Source organism: Telmatherina bonti (assembly GCF_933228915.1).
Source record: "Telmatherina bonti genome assembly, chromosome: 9".
Taxonomy (NCBI): domain Eukaryota; kingdom Metazoa; phylum Chordata; class Actinopteri; order Atheriniformes; family Telmatherinidae; genus Telmatherina; species Telmatherina bonti.
The window spans coordinates 39,449,207-39,467,529 of NC_136627.1; the positions used below are offsets into that span (position 1 = coordinate 39,449,207).

Below are 18,323 nucleotides of genomic sequence, written 5' to 3' on the forward strand. Positions count from 1 at the left end.
AATAAGAAAATAAATGTTGATAAAGTATTTCCATGTATGTCCAAAAAATCCATGACAAAGAAAATGCCTCTTTCACACTAATGCTGTTTAAATATGGGCTTCCTATTAATGGCTATCATTCTATTATATTTACATGAAGTGTAAGAATGAGGAAAAAAAAGTTGTGAAAATGTGTGAAAAAAGAGCATTTAAGAAATTAATTTTATACCTACCAAGGATTCAAAATCTAATGTCTTACTACTTCATTTTTCATATTCTTATACCAGCTGGTTTTTTTTAAAATTGTTCTTTCACAAAAAATGTAAATAAATTATTAAAATTAGCCTTTCTTTTATTGGCATCTGAAATATATAGTATATAGCAAACACTAATCTAGTGGCAGGAACCACTCATTTCAGTGGTCCGGACCAGACCACTATTGTCGCAACTCCTGCTGAGGACGGGTAAGGCACCGCTTCATGTTAACCACCGATAAAACAGAAGCAGCAGCAGCAGAAGAAATGTCAGGAGCCGTGGATGAAGCGGCGGCAGTTTGTCATGATGGAGCATTCTGCAAGGAGGGGAGGTGCAGGCTGGAATTATTGGAATTTAGGTTGGAATACTAATTATTACAATTTGTATATAAATAACAAGTTTAAATAATTCATTAGTATGATTGCAGATCAGGTTCTACGGGGTTCTGCAGGAGCACGTGGGGTTCAGATTTTGCCGTCTTGTTTTGTATGTATGCTGGTTCTGCACCAATGGATCAGCTGTTTTGCACCACAGGCCAGGGAGCCAAAGATGTCGCCATGGCAACATCTGGGAGTTTCCCATCGCCATGGCAACATCTGGGAGTTTCCCATCACCATGGCAACATCTGGGAGTTTCCCATCGCCATGGCAACATCTGGGAGTTTCCCATCACCATGGCAACATCTGGGAGTTTCCCATCGCCATGGCAACATCTGGGAGTTTCCCATGGTGTTGATCCGTCTTGGTTTGAACTCAATAAGGGTCCACATGACTTCTGGCCCAGTTGCTCGCCGCGTCCCAACTCGCTGTGACTGATGGAATAAACATGGCGCGCTTCACCCACAATGCTTAGCGTCTCCTGTCCACTGGTCGGGCATCAACAGGTCGGTTTGGTCATCCTGAGGAGTTCTGGTGGGTAGAACTGGACTGGAATGTATGCCGACCCAGAACCGGCGGGAAAAATAAAAACCCAACACATGTTCCAGATAAAAATATTTCATGTTTTATTTTTAAAGGTTTTGTGAAAAAATTATTTTTGTTTTCCTTTAAAATGGTGGAATGTCCTTCAGAAGCAGCGCCGCCGTCACGCGTTGCAGGACGTACGTCCACGTCCGTTACAGCCAGATGTTTTCTGACATCTTGGTTCTAGTCTTGGCGGCGCTCTGAAGTCCTAGGTCTCCTGAAGGCAGCCAGAGACGGCGACGCCCGTTCCCGACGCCGCCGCAGACCAGATGGACCTGGAATCTAAAGTCTGAAAAATGCTGAGTCAGCTAAAGTAGTGTGGACAGGAGGACAAAATGGATCCTTGACAACGATGACCGAGGTGTCGCCATGGTGACAGGAACCTCTAAGAAAATGCATCGCCATGGCAACGCACAGGTTTCAGCCTTATATACAGAAAATATCTTATGTATGTATATATTTACATCAAGGTGAGACCTGCAGACAGGTCACATGATCCACCTGAAACCTCCATCAAAGCAGCACAACAGACACCCACGGCTGACGTGATGAAAAATAAAAACTTTACATAGAAACAAGACCCGGATCCAGACCCCGCAGGATCCTGTAGACCCTGCTGGGTCAGAGTTCAGGGTTCATCACCTGGTGCATCTCAGAGAAACATGAAGCTTCATGTCTGGATGTGATGGAGACACACTCCTTATCCGACCAATCAGATTGCTCCAGCTCCCAGCGGTTGGCCAATCAGAGGACAGCGGAGGGCTGATCCTGAAGCAGTGACATCACTGCCGTGCAGCTAAATGCTAATAGCAGGAAGCTACGCTAACATGCTAACAAATTAGCTGCTGATGTTCTTGTGATTATTGATAAATCTGAGAACTGATCAGAAATGTGTCGACATTCAGAGACCTGGACCAGAACCTGGACCTTGACTTCATACCCTGACCTGGACCAGAACCAGAACCTGGACTTGGACCTTGACCTGGCCCAGAACCAGGACCAAAACCAGGACCAGAAGCTGGACCTGGATTGAAATGGTTCACTGGACCTGAAGACCAATCTGTTCCTGAACGATCAATCATCCTGATCAGTTTAAACATGTGGCTCCAGTTCTAATCCGGTCTCCGTCAGACCGACAGGTTCTGATCCGGTCTGATCCGGTCTCCGTCAGACCGACAGGTTCTGATCCGGTCTGATCCGGTCTCCGTCAGACCGACAGGTTCTGATCCGGTCTCCGTCAGACCGACAGGTTCTGATCCGGTCTCCGTCAGACCGACAGGTTCTGATCCGGTCTGATCCGGTCTCCGTCAGACCGACAGGTTCTGATCCGGTCTCCGTCAGACCGACAGGTTCTGATCCGGTCTGATCCGGTCTCCGTCAGACCGACAGGTTCTGATCCGGTCTCCGTCAGACCGACAGGTTCTGATCCGGTCTGATCCGGTCTCCGTCAGACCGACAGGTTCTGATCCGGTCTCCGTCAGACCGACATGCAGCTCATCAGGTTTCTACCTGCAGACTCGCCTGGCGCTGCTACGGAAGCCCATCTCTGCCAATAAAATACATAAATAAATAAATAAAAATAAAATAAATTAAAATTCTATTTCAGATTTTTGTTCATTTAAATGTTTTAAAACTTTTTTAAATCAAATTTTCCTGAAAACCTTTAATTGAACCGGACCAGAACCCGGACCCAGACCGGATCCCGGATCTGATCCAGAATCCAGACCCCATTTCGAACCTGATCCAGGATCCAGACCTGATCCCAGAAGTCAGAGCTGGAGCCAGACCCAATCCCGGACCAGAACTAAGACCAGAACCAGGACCAGACCTACAGACCGGCTACTACGCCTCTTCCTGGCAGACATGGGCTTCCAGACAGCATCCGGTGGCGTGAACCAATGGGAGCGCAGAGATTGTAACCATGGCACCAATGAAGATGAGCGGTCCTGTTTGTTTCATAAACAGATGACATCATTTGTTTACATTCTGGTGTTGTGAAGCGCAGGCAGCCGTTTGGTTGACTGAGTGCAGTGGGGTCTAGATGGCGATGGAGGGTCCGGATGTTGCCGTGGAAACAGACTGTCTGGGCGGGGCCAGACTGAGCAGCGCGCTGACAGTTCCGGCCACTTGGGGGAGCCCTCGCTCCTCCAGGATGTGCAGCGGAAGGCACAACTGACTCTGTACAAACACCACAGAAGAAGACACGGGGCGGGGGGAGGGGCAACAGAAAGTGGGTCAACAGATGGTAAATTAAATTAATGGATAAAATAACGGTAACCATGGCAACACAAAGGAAAAACAGCAGAATAAATAAAAAAGGAAAGTGATGGAGGACAGGCGGAAGAGGACGGGTCAGCAGCTTCCTTTCGTGTCCTGGTACCGGATCGAGTTTCACCTGCTGGATGCGAGTCAGAACCACATCTGCTGGGTTCCATCGACTCAGAACACGAGGACCAGTCTGAGGACACTTGCAGGACTTTCTGGTCCTGGACCTTGGCCTGGTTCTGGTCCTGGACCTGAACCTGGTTTTGGTTCTGGAGCTGGTTTTGGTACTGAACCTGGACCTTGTCCTGGTTCTGGTCCTGGGACTGAACATGGACCTGGTCCTGGTACTGGACCTGGTTTTGGAACTGAACCTGGTACTGAACCTGGATGAGGAAGACTACTAGAATTTTGGTTCAGTTCAGGCAACTTGGCGAGAAAAAGCCAGAATTCATTTGGGCCAGAATGCTTGGGGGGGAACCCTGACTCGGGTCTGGCTGACGGGCTCAGAACCAACCGGTAGAAAACACACACACACACACACAGAAACACACACACACACACACGTGCACAGTCAGACATAAGGCACAAGGGGCGGAGCTTCAACAGGTGGGGAAACCACCGAGTGGTGGGCTGATGGATCAGGTCGCTGTCAGGACTCACAGGTCCAGAACCAGATTGACATGTCCTAGTTTGGACCAGGACGTCTGGTTCAGGTTACCAAGTCCCAGTCCTGAGCAGTAGGTTCTTCAGATGGTTCTGCAGGATTCCATGGATCAGCTGGGATATGGTCCACAGAGCAGGACCAGAACCAGACGGGTTTGATTTTGTGTCTCTGGTCCGGTCTGAAAAGGACCTTAGGGTCTGGGGGTCAGGTGGGTGTAGATGGCACACAGCACCGATACGATGGACAGGTAAAAGAGGGCGAAGCCGGCCAGCTGCACCTGAAAGGAGGGGCTGAGCAGGGGCGGGGCCATGGAGAGCAGCATGCATAGTGTCCTGTAAACCCCGCCCCCCGTCCCCTGGAGGACGTCCCCCACCGAACAGAGGTGGTCCTGAGCGTGAGATGGACATGGTGGAGGACATGGACGAAGGGACAGACGGTCAGGAGAGACGGGAGGATGGAGAAGAGAGAAAGCTGTTAGAGAAGGACAAGAACTGACCAACAACAAAGGCATGACTCGGTTCTGGTCTGGTTCTGAGGAAAAATGGTTCTGTTTTAGATCCACAGTGTGCTTACAAACCCAGACCAGAACTCCTGGTCCTGTTGAGGTGTAGAACATTCCAGAGGCGAGGTCAACCAGTTGGGGAGAACTGGATCAGTACAGCACTGATTTTTCTGGCTGGACGTTGCAGTAACGTGTCATTTCCTGTTTCCCTAGCGTGTGACTCTGTGGATTACTACGAGCCGTTGGCTCCTTTAACTTCTTTCTAACTTCTATCTATTGTTAACCAACCACTCACTTCAGCGCACAATATCTTCCCAAACCACTGTTCTATATATTGCATTTATTTTCGGGATCTTAGGCTTTCTGTTTACTGACTTAAACAGCTCAAGCACTCGGTTTTAGCATGGCTGCTAGCTCTCTTCCCACACCCCGGTCCCCTGCCTTCTCTTGCTCGGTGTGTCTGATGTTTAGCTACTCCTCCGCCTCCTTTAGTGATAACGGTAGGTGTATTAAGTGTAGCAGCTTGGCAGCCTTGGAGGCGAGGCTCTGTGAGTTAGAAGCCCAGCTCCGCACTCAGTTAGGGAAGCAGTTAGTCAGCAAGCCCCCATTAGCCAGTGCGGAGCTACCAGCCAGGGCAGCTAGCCCACCTAGCGGTTCCTCAGCAGTTCCCGCGCAGCCGGGAGCCGAGGCGGGCTGGACGACGGTCAGGCGGAAGCGTAGCCCCAAACCAAAACCCACTGGCCACCACCGACCTGTTCACGTTTCTAACAGATTTTCCCCGCTCAGCGACACACCCACTGAGGCAGAAACCCTGATTATAGGTAGTTCCATAGTCAGAAACGTGGCTCTAGAGACACCGGGGACCATAGTCAAATGCATTCCTGGGACCAGAGCGGGCCACGTCGAATCGTATCTGAAACTGCTGGCTAAGGCTAAACGTAAATACCGTAAGATTGTAATTCACGTTGGCGGTAACGACACCCGGTTACGCCAATCGGAGGTCACTAAAATTAATGTTGCTTCGGTGTGTAACTTTGCCAAGAGCATGTCGGACTCCGTAGTTTTCTCTGGTCCCTTGCCAAATTTAATCAGCGATGACATGTTTAGCCGCATGTCATCCTTCAACCGCTGGTTGTCTAGGTGGTGTCCCGATAACAACGTGGGTTTTATAGATAATTGGAGCGCTTTTTGGGGAAAGCCTGGTCTTATTAGGAGAGATGGCATCCATCCCACGTTGGATGGAGCCGCTCTCTTATCTAGCAATATGGAATCTTTTATTAGTCAGCTAAATTGACAACTCAGGGTTGGGACCAGGAGGCAGAATTGTAGTCCTACACACTTTTCTGCAGCTTCCCACCTGCCGCCGCCCACCCAAAACCCCATTCCGACCTTATACAACTCCCCAGCAGTAAGAATTAAACAACACAAAAACACTTCTGGGGTTAGTCGTGAAAACCTCATAAAAATAAAAACAATGGATCTAATAAAATCTGAAAATAAGACCATAAAGTGTGGCCTACTGAATATCAGATCCCTCCCAAATAAGTCTTTATTAGTCAATGACTTGATAGGTGATCACCACATTGATTTATTCTGTCTTATGGAAACCTGGTTACAGCAAGAGGATTATGTTAGTATTAATGAAGCTACGCCAGCTAACTATTTAAACTTTCACATTCCTAGAACTACAGGCAGAGGAGGAGGTGTTGCAGCTATTTTTCAGTCAGAATTTTTAATTAATCCTAAGCACAAAACTAACTATAAATCCTTTGAATTCCTGACATTAAATTTATCTCATCCAAAATGGAATTGAGAGAAACCGCTCCTTTTAGCATTAGTGTATCGCCCACCTGGACCTTACTCCGAGTTTCTGACCCAATTCTCTGATCTCTTGTCTGAGTTAGTGCTGACTGCTGATAAGGTCATTGTACTAGGTGATTTTAATATTCATGTTGACCATGAAAATTATAGTTTAAACATTTCCTTTAGCTCTATTCTAAACTCAACTGGGTTTTCACAAAATGTCCATGGAGCCACTCACTCTCATGGTCATACTCTTGATCTGGTTCTAACATCTGGTATTGAGACTGATAAGCTCAAAGTATTTCCTCAAAACCCTGTCTTGTCTGATCACTTCTTATTAACCTTTGAATTCACTGTATTTGATTACTCACTGACCAAAAATAAATTCTACTATAGTAGATGTTTATCAGACAATAATATTACAAAATTTAAACAATCAATTGAATCAATTTTTTCCTCTCTACCATGTGTTAGCATGACTGAGAGTCCCCCTTTAAGCCTTACTCCTGCTCAGATTGATCAGCATGCTGATACTATAACAGCTTCAATGCGTACAACCTTGGATAATGTTGCCCCCCTAAAGAAGAAGAAATTAGGTAAGATTATGAAGGCTCCCTGGTTTAATTCCCAGCTTCGAGCTCTAAAACAGGCGTCAAGGCGTTTGGAAAACAGATGGCGTTCATCAGGACTAGAGGAGTCTCACTTAACCTGGAAAGAAAGTTTAATTGTATACAAAAAAGCCTTACGTACGGCAAGAACAGCTTATTATTCATCATTGATAGAGGAAAACAAACACAACCCTGGGTTTCTTTTCAGCACTGTAGCTAGGCTTACTAGGAGCCGGAGCGCTGTGGAGCCATGTATTCCTTTCTCACTTAGCTGTGATGATTTCATGTATTTTTTCAGGAATAAAATTGACACTATTAGAGATCAAATCCACAATACTCTTCCTTCTACCTATAATGTTGAGCCTGTTGTGGTCTCCGAAGCATCCTTAGAACCAGGATCTGACTTGTGTCTAAATAGTTTCTGTCCTGTCCAACCCTCTGAATTAACTAAAATAATAGCTTCATCTAAACCATCCACCTGTATCTTAGACCCTCTCCCAACGAGCCTCTTTAAGGACATTTTCCCTTTAATTAATACATCACGACTAAATCTTATCAATATGTCTTTAGTGACAGGATATGTACCACAATCATTTAAAACTGCTGTCATCAAGCCTTTACTTAAAAAGCAATCTCTGGATCCAGAGGTGATAGCAAATTATAGACCTATATCTAACCTCCCGTTTATGTCCAAAATTCTGGAGAAAATAGTTTCAGCTCAGCTACATGCCCACCTGAGCAAAAATAATTTATGCGAGGAGTTTCAGTCAGGATTTAGAGCTAATCATAGCACTGAGACGGCATTGGTGAAAGTTACTAATGTCCTTCTTATGGCCTCAGACAAAGGACTTGTGTCCGTACTTATCTTGCTTGATCTTAGTGCTGCATTTGATACAGTCGATCATAACATTCTGTTACAAAGACTAGAACAGGTGATTGGAATTACAGGTACAGCGTTAAGCTGGTTTAAATCATATTTATCTGCTAGACTTCAGTTCGTTCATGTAAATGACAAGTCCTCCTCCCAAACTACAGTAAGTCATGGAGTTCCTCAAGGTTCTGTACTTGGACCAGTACTCTTCACGCTATATATGCTCCCTTTAGGCAAAATTATTAGACAGCATGGAATAAACTTTCATTGTTATGCAGATGATACTCAGATATACTTATCCTTTTGTAATGAACCTGGATGGCATTACTTTAGCTTCCAGTGCTACAGTGAGAAACCTTGGAGTAATATTTGACCCTGACCTGTCCTTTGGTCCACATGTTAAGCAGGTTACTAAAACAGCCTTCTTTCATTTACGTAATAAAGCCAAAATTAGGGACATTCTGTCTCAGAGTGATGCAGAAAAACTGCTTCACGCTTTTGTTACTTCGAGACTAGATTACTGTAACTCTCTATTACTGGGCTGTCCTAAATATGCCCTGAAAAGCCTTCAGCTGATCCAGAATTCTGCAGCCAGAGTCCTGACCAGAACCAGCATGAGAGATCATATTTCTCCAGTTTTAGCCTCTCTTCATTGGCTGCCTGTTGAATCTAGAATAGAATTTAAAATCCTTCTCCTTACATATAAAGCCCTCCACAACCAGGCACCACTATATATCAAAGACCTCATAGTTCCTTATATACCAAGCAGAGTACTTCGTTCCCAGACTGCAGGCTTACTTGTGGTTCCGAGAGTCTCAAAGAGCCGAGCAGGAGGCAGAGCCTTTGGTTATCAGGCCCCTCTCTTATGGAATAAGCTCCCAGTTAGTGTTAGGGAAGCAGACACCCTCCCCACCTTTAAGACTAGGCTGAAGACTTATCTTTTTGATAAGTCCTATAGCTAGGGATGGTTAGCATCCCTTAGTTATGCTGCTATAGGTTTAGACTGCTGAGGGACATTTCCTGATACACTGAGCTTCTTCTCTTTATCTCTCTCTTTTATCCCCCCCCCCCAACAGTGTTGAATCATTATGTTTTCCCCTCTGTCTGTAAAGCGTCTTGAGATGGCATTGCCATGATGTGATGCTATATAAATAAAGTTGAATTGAATTGAATTGAATTGAATTGGACTTGCCGTACGATGAGGAAGGCTCAGGTGTGTTTTCTTACCTGAGGAACCCCAATCCTGCGACACGCCTCCAGGAAGTTCTCCACGTTCCGCCGACATTTGGCCATGGTGAGTTTCGGCTGGAGGGCGGAGCAGATGGGGTCAAGCAGGTTGGAACCGGTTCTAAAGGAACCACCAACGTTTGGAGACTCACCACAGCAGGGGAGGGGACGTGGATGCTAGGGACAGACCGCGGCCTCACGTGATTGGCCAGGTGACACAGCACCACGCCGTCCGACAGAGCTGCTCCCAGGTCGCTCGGCAGCGACACCTTCAGACGAGCCTCAATGTTCTGGACAGAGTAACAGGTGTGTGTGTACAGGTGCAGCAGTGTGTGTGTGTACAGGTGCAGCAGTGTGTGTGTGTACAGGGGCAGCAGTGTGTGTGTGTGTACAGGTGCAGCAGTGTGTGTGTGTACAGGGGCAGCAGTGTGTGTGTGTACAGGGGCAGCAGTGTGTGTGTGTACAGGTGCAGCAGTGTGTGTGTGTACAGGTGCAGCAGTGTGTGTGTGTGTACAGGTGCAGCAGTGTGTGTGTGTACAGGGGCAGCAGTGTGTGTGTGTACAGGTGCAGCAGTGTGTGTGTGTACAGGTGCAGCAGTGTGTGTGTGTACAGGGGCAGCAGTGTGTGTGTGTGTACAGGTGCAGCAGTGTGTGTGTGTACAGGGGCAGCAGTGTGTGTGTGTGTACAGGTGCAGCAGTGTGTGTGTGTACAGGGGCAGCAGTGTGTGTGTGTACAGGTGCAGCAGTGTGTGTGTGTACAGGGGCAGCAGTGTGTGTGTGTACAGGTGCAGCAGTGTGTGTGTGTGTACAGGTGCAGCAGTGTGTGTGTGTACAGGGGCAGCAGTGTGTGTGTGTACAGGTGCAGCAGTGTGTGTGTGTACAGGGGCAGCAGTGTGTGTGTGTACAGGTGCAGCAGTGTGTGTGTGTACAGGTGCAGCAGTGTGTGTGTGTACAGGGGCAGCAGTGTGTGTGTGTACAGGTGCAGCAGTGTGTGTGTGTACAGGGGCAGCAGTGTGTGTGTGTACAGGGGCAGCAGTGTGTGTGTGTACAGGTGCAGCAGTGTGTGTGTGTACAGGTGCAGCAGTGTGTGTGTGTACAGGTGCAGCAGTGTGTGTGTGTACAGGTGCAGCAGTGTGTGTGTGTACAGGGGCAGCAGTGTGTGTGTGTACAGGGGCAGCAGTGTGTGTGTGTACAGGGGCAGCAGTGTGTGTGTGTGTACAGGTGCAGCAGTGTGTGTGTGTACAGGGGCAGCAGTGTGTGTGTGTACAGGGGCAGCAGTGTGTGTGTGTACAGGGGCAGCAGTGTGTGTGTGTACAGGGGCAGCAGTGTGTGTGTGTACAGGAGCAGCAGTGTGTGTGTGTACAGGGGCAGCAGTGTGTGTGTGTACAGGGGCAGCAGTGTGTGTGTGTACAGGGGCAGCAGTGTGTGTGTGTACAGGGGCAGCAGTGTGTGTGTGTGTACAGGGGCAGCAGTGTGTGTGTGTGTACAGGTGCAGCAGTGTGTGTGTGTACAGGGGCAGCAGTGTGTGTGTGTACAGGGGCAGCAGTGTGTGTGTGTACAGGGGCAGCAGTGTGTGTGTGTACAGGGGCAGCAGTGTGTGTGTGTACAGGTGCAGCAGTGTGTGTGTGTACAGGTGCAGCAGTGTGTGTGTGTACAGGGGCAGCAGTGTGTGTGTGTACAGGGGCAGCAGTGTGTGTGTGTGTACAGGTGCAGCAGTGTGTGTGTGTACAGGGGCAGCAGTGTGTGTGTGTACAGGGGCAGCAGTGTGTGTGTGTACAGGGGCAGCAGTGTGTGTGTGTACAGGGGCAGCAGTGTGTGTGTGTACAGGGGCAGCAGTGTGTGTGTGTGTACAGGTGCAGCAGTGTGTGTGTGTACAGGTGCAGCAGTGTGTGTGTGTACAGGTGCAGCAGTGTGTGTGTGTACAGGTGCAGCAGTGTGTGTGTGTACAGGGGCAGCAGTGTGTGTGTGTACAGGTGCAGCAGTGTGTGTGTGTACAGGGGCAGCAGTGTGTGTGTGTACAGGTGCAGCAGTGTGTGTGTGTACAGGGGCAGCAGTGTGTGTGTGTACAGGTGCAGCAGTGTGTGTGTGTACAGGTGCAGCAGTGTGTGTGTGTACAGGGGCAGCAGTGTGTGTGTGTACAGGTGCAGCAGTGTGTGTGTGTACAGGGGCAGCAGTGTGTGTGTGTACAGGTGCAGCAGTGTGTGTGTGTACAGGGGCAGCAGTGTGTGTGTGTACAGGTGCAGCAGTGTGTGTGTGTACAGGGGCAGCAGTGTGTGTGTGTACAGGTGCAGCAGTGTGTGTGTGTACAGGGGCAGCAGTGTGTGTGTGTACAGGGGCAGCAGTGTGTGTGTGTACAGGGGCAGCAGGTGGAGGAACAGACCTTTCTGAGCTGTTCCACCACCTCAGCATCCTCTTCATCCAGAGGAGGAGCAGCAGGAGGTGGAGGAGCCTCCTGCTGCCTCTGAGGAGGAGCAGGATCTTCTGGTGGACAGAGAAGAGGAGCAGTCAGACACCTGGCAGGTGAAGCTCCTGTTGGCTGCTATCTAACGGCGGCGTACACACCTTTCGGCCTCTCCTCCCTCTGACTGAGGCGGTACAGGAAGCTCTCTGGTCTCACACTGGCGCTCCGACAGGAAGCCACGCCCCCTGAGCCGGGGAAAGACAGCCACCGATTGGCTACAGGAGGAACACATCTATGCACATACAGGTAAAGGTGAGCAGTGTGGCTGTGCCACCGTGGTGTTTGGGCTTACCAGTCGGAGAGAGGGTGGCTTGATCTTCCCCCTGCTAAGACACAACACACACAGTCACACACCTGACAGGTTCGGTGTCGGACCCGTCACTGCAGAACCAGAACCGCCGGCTACTCTGCAGCAGAAACGACCTGGTTCTGCCAGAACACCTGTCAGCAGGTAACCCATGCAAAGACTGAAAGAAACCCCAACTGGTGATGTCATAAGCAGCATGGGTGTAGCTGCAGCAGACAGGAGGAGGCGGAGCTATCAGAGACCGCTGTCTGCAGACGCAGACTGACGGACGGGAGGAAGACGTCAAAGATAAAGGAAACTAAGGAAAGTGGGAGGAAACAAACTGGGAAATATGATCAATGATCACTAATATCTGATCAATATTGGAGAGGAAACCACCAACAGCGGGCCACAATGATGGCTTCAGACCCAACATACAACCAGATATTCTGGAAGTTCAAGTTCCAGTTTGTCTGGAGAAGTTCTGGATGATATTTCCATGACACCACGTACGTTTGGTTCATACGACTTCCTCCCAGCCAATCACAACGCAGACCCAGGCACGCTGTCAGCAAGTCCCGCCTCTCTCTAAACTACAAAAGATGTTGCAGCGAGACATCGTGGCATTACGCCAGGGCAGTGGCGTCTGCGTAGCGCAATGACCAGATAAGAACGCTCATCGTCTTCTCCAAGCGAGAGTCAGATGATTATAGAACAGCATAAAATGGAGCTGCACTTAAAATATCGGGATTTCTATGTTTTCATAAAGATCCAGATGGATCAATATGATTTGTTTTAATCAAAGGATATATATATATATATATATATGTATATATATATGTATATATATATATATATATATATATATATATATATATGTATAGAGAGAGAGAGAGATACATATATGTATTTATGTGTCACGCTCCACCTGCCGTCACTGATGTGTGAGAACGTTAATGACCTTCATCACCTGCTCTGATGAAGATTAAAGTATCACCCACCCAGACCTACCAAGTCACATCAGTACAAATGTTCTGATCCGAATGTTCCGTCAAGGCAACATGAACATGACAACAAACATCACACGGCGAGACGGGGGAGGGGCGGGGCTTGACAGCACAGCCACAGGGGATTGGCTGAAACTGAGTGACAGACAGACAGATGTGTTCATGCTGAAGAGTCCGCTTTAGGTCCAATCACCAGAACCAGTCAGGTGGACTCCTGCAGAGTCAGGTTTGTGTCTGAAAGGGACGGATTGATGGGGATTGTTGAAGTTTGTTAATCTGAAGGAGAGGACAACAGCCACGTTGGAAATGGCAACAGACAGAAACAGCAGCTTCAGAAAAGCCCGAACACGCTTTGGAAACAACTGACAGCAACTTGCTGGAGCCGTTCTCTGCAGCAGTTTGCTCATGTGACATGGATCAGAGAACGTCTCCCTCCTCCTCCTGCCCTCTGAATGAGGACCAGGTCTTCTGGTCAGCTCTAAAGCCACCAGCTGTCCTCTGGATCCACCCACCACATCCAGCTAGTGGTGCCTCACTTTGCCCTTTTTGCCCTCTGAATGAGGACCAAGTCTCTAAACTTCTAGTCAACTCTAAAGCCACTAGCTGTCCTCTGGATCCGGTCCCTACCGACATCCTGCAGAGCATTTTACCTCCAATCAATCTGCAGTGACCCATATTATCATCTCCTCTCTGGAATCCGCTGTCTCTCCCTCTGTCTTCCAGCCAACCATCAGATTCTCCTCTCCACTCTCTGAGCTCGGCATCTCTGGATCTGTCCTCTCGTGGTCCACGTCCTACCTCTCAGGAAGATCCTTCAGAGTATCCTGGTGAGGAGAAGTGTCCAGATCACATGAAAACAGGGGAGCCTCAGGGATCGGTGCTCGGCCCTCTTCTCTTTCCACCATACACCTCCTCACTCGGTGCAGTTAGAAGCTCTCATGGCTTCTCCTACCACTGCTATGCAGATGACGCTCAGCTTTTCCTCTCCTTCCCACCAGACGACACAATGTTTCACTGAGAATATCAGCTTGTCTTGCTGATATCTCTGCATGGATGAAGGATCGCCACCTTCAGCTCCATCTGTCCAAGACAGAGCTCATTGTCTGTCCAGCCAATCCTTCCTTACCTCCACAGATACGTATGAAGCTCCACTCTATCACACTTGTTCCTACGACTGCTGCCTGGAATCTGGGTGTCATGGTGGATGACCAGCTGACCTTTAAGGTCCATGTTGCCTCGGTTGCCCGTACCTGCCGATATGCTCTCTACAACATCAAGAGAATCAGACGTACCTGACAGAACACACGACTCAGCTTCTGGTTCAGGCTCTGATCATCTCGCACATGGATTACTGCAGTTCCCTACTGGCAGGTCTGCCTGCATGCTGGTTAAACCTCTGCAGATGATCCAGAACCAGCAGCACGTCTGGTCTACAACCAGTCCAAACTGGCGCTGCTAATTCCACTTCACTGGTTTCCAGTTGCAGAATCAGATTCAAAGCTCTGCTTCTGGTTTCCACAACAATAAGTCAAACGTCTCCCGTCTACCTTCACTCCTTCATCCAGAGCTGCACTCCCTCTCCACAGTTACGCTCCACCAGTGGAAGACGCCTAGCGTTACCATGACTACTTGGGACTGAATCACCAGCCAGACTCTTTTCCTCTGTTCCAGGATGGTGGAACGACCTGCCGAACTCTGTCCGATCTGCAGAGTCCTGATCTGCTTTATGCTGCAGACTCAGTTGTTCAGTTCTGCTTTTAGCTGAACTGTTTGTCAGACCAGATGGAGAACCTGGTCTAGTTCTCTGCAGCAAATATTGTTGGATTCATTGTTTCTGTATTTTCACAAAGAGACTGTTGCAGGGAGGGAACAGTATAGATCTGCCTCCAGCTCTACCTGGCAACACCTGCACCCAACTGGACTCTGACCAGCACTGATCTGTGATTTCCTGCTGGTGGTGTTCTCACTCTCACATGGCTTTGGGGAAATGCGTCTGTTCATGACTGGAGAATAGAATAGAACTTCGTGAGGAATACAGAATTTGATAATCTGACGTGGACTTCAGGCCTCATTTACGAAGCTGTCGCACAAAACCCGCCGTACGCCGGTTCTCGTCCACTTCTGGGGTTTCTAAAAGCAGGACTTGGCGGTAAAACGTCCCGACCTCCACGCCAACTCTGACCCCGGCGTACGACAACATCTGGAGAAACGGGAAACGGCGACACCAAAGGCAGGAAATAAAAAGAAATCTGAGCCATTTGTTCCAAATGAAATGTAAACTTTCCCCCAGAATGTTGGACATTAACAGCATCTGCAGAAGAAGAGAAAAAGTTCCTCCAGCACGTAAAACGTCCAGCAGGAAAATGTTCTGAAACCAAGCAGTTCTACATGTTAGAAAAGCCACATCACACAGTTAATAAGTCGTACAGAAGCTGCCGTACTAATAAAGCTCTACATGAAGACCTGCAGGTAAAAGGAGGCGGTCGCCATGACAACAGCCCATCATCAGGCTGCTCAGGTGTTTCCTCCACCTGCAGATACAGAACATGAAGTGATGGTTGGATATAAAATGCTCCCCAATGTGGCTTATCTGTCCCTGCTGGTGGACATGGAACATGGAGACTCTGGACTCCAGTCCGGCACCTTCCAAAGGGAAGGGACTGACAGGTCGGGTCCGCTCCTTTTCCCAACCCAGAGCAGAGGAACAGAACGATGTTCTCCACAGCCAGACGTGGTGTAGCGGCCATCGGGCAGATGGAGGCAGGTGGAGGTGCCTCCATGCCCAGGAGGAAACCTGTTGTACAGCTGCAGATGTGTGCAGATAGTGGAGACGCTACATAACATGCTACTAAATGGTAACGTGTCCCGTTCAGCTGCGACCAGCGCTGTTGTCCCCGACCTCCAACCATCATGTTGGAACCAAACTGCTGCTGTAGCTCCCCCCCCCCCCCCCCCCCTTCCTCCTCCTGTGGACCAAGATGTCCTCTCTCCCTACATTTTACTGTCTGACCACTTTATTTGTCCTTTCTGGATAAGTCCGCTGGTCTGATGAGACGCTGACAGCATCTGTCCCCTGCTGACCTCCTCTGTCTTTCTGCTGGTGGTGATGTCCGTCCCGTCTCCACCAGATAAAATACTTTTACATTTTACAACTTTATCTGTTGGAATTTCTTCCTCATTTTCCAGAAAATTCCTCTTTTTTCCTGCAGAACCGTCATGGAAATGAGATGGATTCATATTTATCAGGGCGTCGGCCTGACCTTTTATAGCCAACATGTGGGCGTGGCCAGATGTTCCCTCACGTGGCAACATTTACTGTCGATCCTGATTTATGAAGGAAACAGGCGTGGGACGTGCTGCTTTGTAAATCGTGAAGTTTTTTCGCACCGCATTTCCTGTTTTCCATACGTACGCCGCCTGGAGTCATCGCTGCTACGTACAGTTTGATAAATGAGGCTCCTGGATTTATTAAAGTTTCCACTCATCTCTGATGTTTCTGGTGATCAAAGCTAAATCTGAGACATTCTCATTAGTTTGTTTCTTTTTCCCATGTCTTTTGGGGGCGGGACAATTCTTACCATAAAGAGGGAGGAGTCATCTGTGTGGGTGGAGCGTCTGAAGGGACAGATGTTCTGAACACACAAACATCACGGACACAAAACATTAACAAACACAGATATGCTGATTGGACATGGTCTGGAAAAGGGGCGGGGCTACATGGATGATGTCAGAGCTCCAGGTAAGAATATGTATAAATATCAGGTCTACATTCAGTTTTGTCAACCATAATTACTGGGTCTGGTCTTACCTCGCAATCAGAACTGGACTTTGATGGACTCTGAGCTGATTTGTGCTGAAAAAGAACATTGTCATCATCATCCACATCATCATCAATAACCTATAACTGGTTAAAGTGGGGTGAAACTGGTTAAAGTGGGCTGTAACTGGATAAAGTGGGCTGTAACTGGTTGAAGTGGGCTGTAACTGGTTGAAGTGGGTTGTAACTGGATAAACTGGACTGTAACTGGTTAAAGTGGGCTGTAACTGGTTAAAGTGGGCTGTAACTGGTTGAAGTGGACTGTAACTGGTTAAAGTGGGTTGTAACTGGATAAACTAGGCTGTAACTGGTTAAAGTGGGTTGTAACTGGATAAACTGGGTTGTAACTAGTTAAAGTGGGCTGTAACTGGTTAAAGTGGACTGTAACTGGTTAAAGTGGACTGTAACTGGATAAACTAGGCTGTAACTGGTTAAAAGTGGACTGTAACTGGTTAAAGTGGACTGTAACTGGTTAAAGTGGGTTGTAACTGGATAAACTGGGCTGTAACTGGTAAAGTGGGCTGTAACTGGTAAAGTGGGCTGTAACTGGTAAAGTGGGCTGTAACTGGTTGAAGTGGGCTGTAACTGGTAAAGTGGTCTGTAACTGGTTAAAGTGGGCTGTAACTGGTTAAAGTGGGTTGTAACTGGATAAACTGGGCTGTAACTGGTTGAAGTGGGCTGTAACTGGTTAAAGTGGACTGTAACTGGTTAAAGTGGGTTGTAACTGGATAAACTGGGCTGTAACTGGTAAAGTGGGCTGTAACTGGTAAAGTGGTCTGTAACTGGTAAAGTGGTCTGTAACTGGTTGAAGTGGGCTGTAACTGGTAAAGTGGTCTGTAACTGGTTAAAGTGGGCTGTAACTGGTTAAAGTGGGTTGTAACTGGATAAACTGGGCTGTAACTGGTTGAAGTGGGCTGTAACTGGTTAAAGTGGACTGTAACTGGTTAAAGTGGTCTGGAACTGGTTAAAGTGGGCTGTAACTGGTTAAAGTGGACTGTAACTGGTAAAGTGGTCTGTAACTGGTTAAAGTGGGCTGTAACTGGTTAAAGTGGGTTGTAACTGGATAAACTGGGCTGTAACTGGTTGAAGTGGGCTGTAACTGGTTAAAGTGGACTGTAACTGGTTAAAGTGGTCTGGAACTGGTTAAAGTGGACTGTACCTTGGTGTAACTGGTTTCTCTCTGCACCAAGCGGGTTTTCTGTCTCTCTTCGTCGTACCTCAGAGCAGCGAGCTGAGCTTCTCTCCTCATCCTCTCCACACCTCCTCTCTGATGACGGGTGGACAAAAGACAGAGGGTCAGTCCTGAAGCAGGGCTTTGTCTCAGAGACGTCCACCCAGACAGGTTCGGAGGACTTACCTGGCAGAAGGAGGGCACCATGACTCCATCGACCACACTCCTGAAGGACAGGTGGAAAGACATTAAACAGGACATGAAGACACACAGGATCTGAGCTGGTTTCTACTGGTACCTGCTGGGTCTCTTCGTGTCTTCAGTCCTGGACGGGCCGGTCTTCACCGGAGAACCCTAAAAACACAAAGAGACAGGTCAATGTGGAGATGTAGCTGACTCAGGTGTTCACCACCACCTGTACATGGTCCTACAGGTGGTCCAGACCT

The 18,323-nt window shown here is 48.3% G+C and overlaps 1 protein-coding gene across 6 annotated transcripts in view; it reads right to left on the minus strand.

The window, feature by feature from the left end:
• Window positions 1–1,219: 1,219 nt before the first annotated feature.
• lrch3 (leucine-rich repeats and calponin homology (CH) domain containing 3) overlaps window positions 1,220–18,323 on the minus strand; it is a 53,122-nt gene continuing 36,018 nt past the window's right edge. For 2 of the 6 annotated variants that reach the window (XM_079246549.1, XM_079246546.1), the window contains exons 10-20: window positions 18,176–18,231; window positions 18,064–18,103; window positions 17,866–17,973; window positions 16,698–16,742; window positions 16,468–16,521; window positions 11,889–11,922; window positions 11,698–11,781; window positions 11,516–11,616; window positions 9,289–9,426; window positions 9,137–9,214; window positions 1,220–3,374 (exon numbers count right to left, since the gene is read on the minus strand). In XM_079246549.1, the coding sequence (XP_079102675.1) occupies window positions 3,234–3,374; window positions 9,137–9,214; window positions 9,289–9,426; window positions 11,516–11,616; window positions 11,698–11,781; window positions 11,889–11,922; window positions 16,468–16,521; window positions 16,698–16,742; window positions 17,866–17,973; window positions 18,064–18,103; window positions 18,176–18,231 (879 nt within the window). In that variant the 3' untranslated portion in view covers window positions 1,220–3,233. The remainder of the gene's footprint in view (window positions 3,375–9,136; window positions 9,215–9,288; window positions 9,427–11,515; window positions 11,617–11,697; window positions 11,782–11,888; window positions 11,923–16,467; window positions 16,522–16,697; window positions 16,743–17,865; window positions 17,974–18,063; window positions 18,104–18,175; window positions 18,232–18,323) is intronic. The other 4 variants (XR_013771449.1, XM_079246547.1, XM_079246548.1 and 1 more) reach the window with 4 other exon arrangements.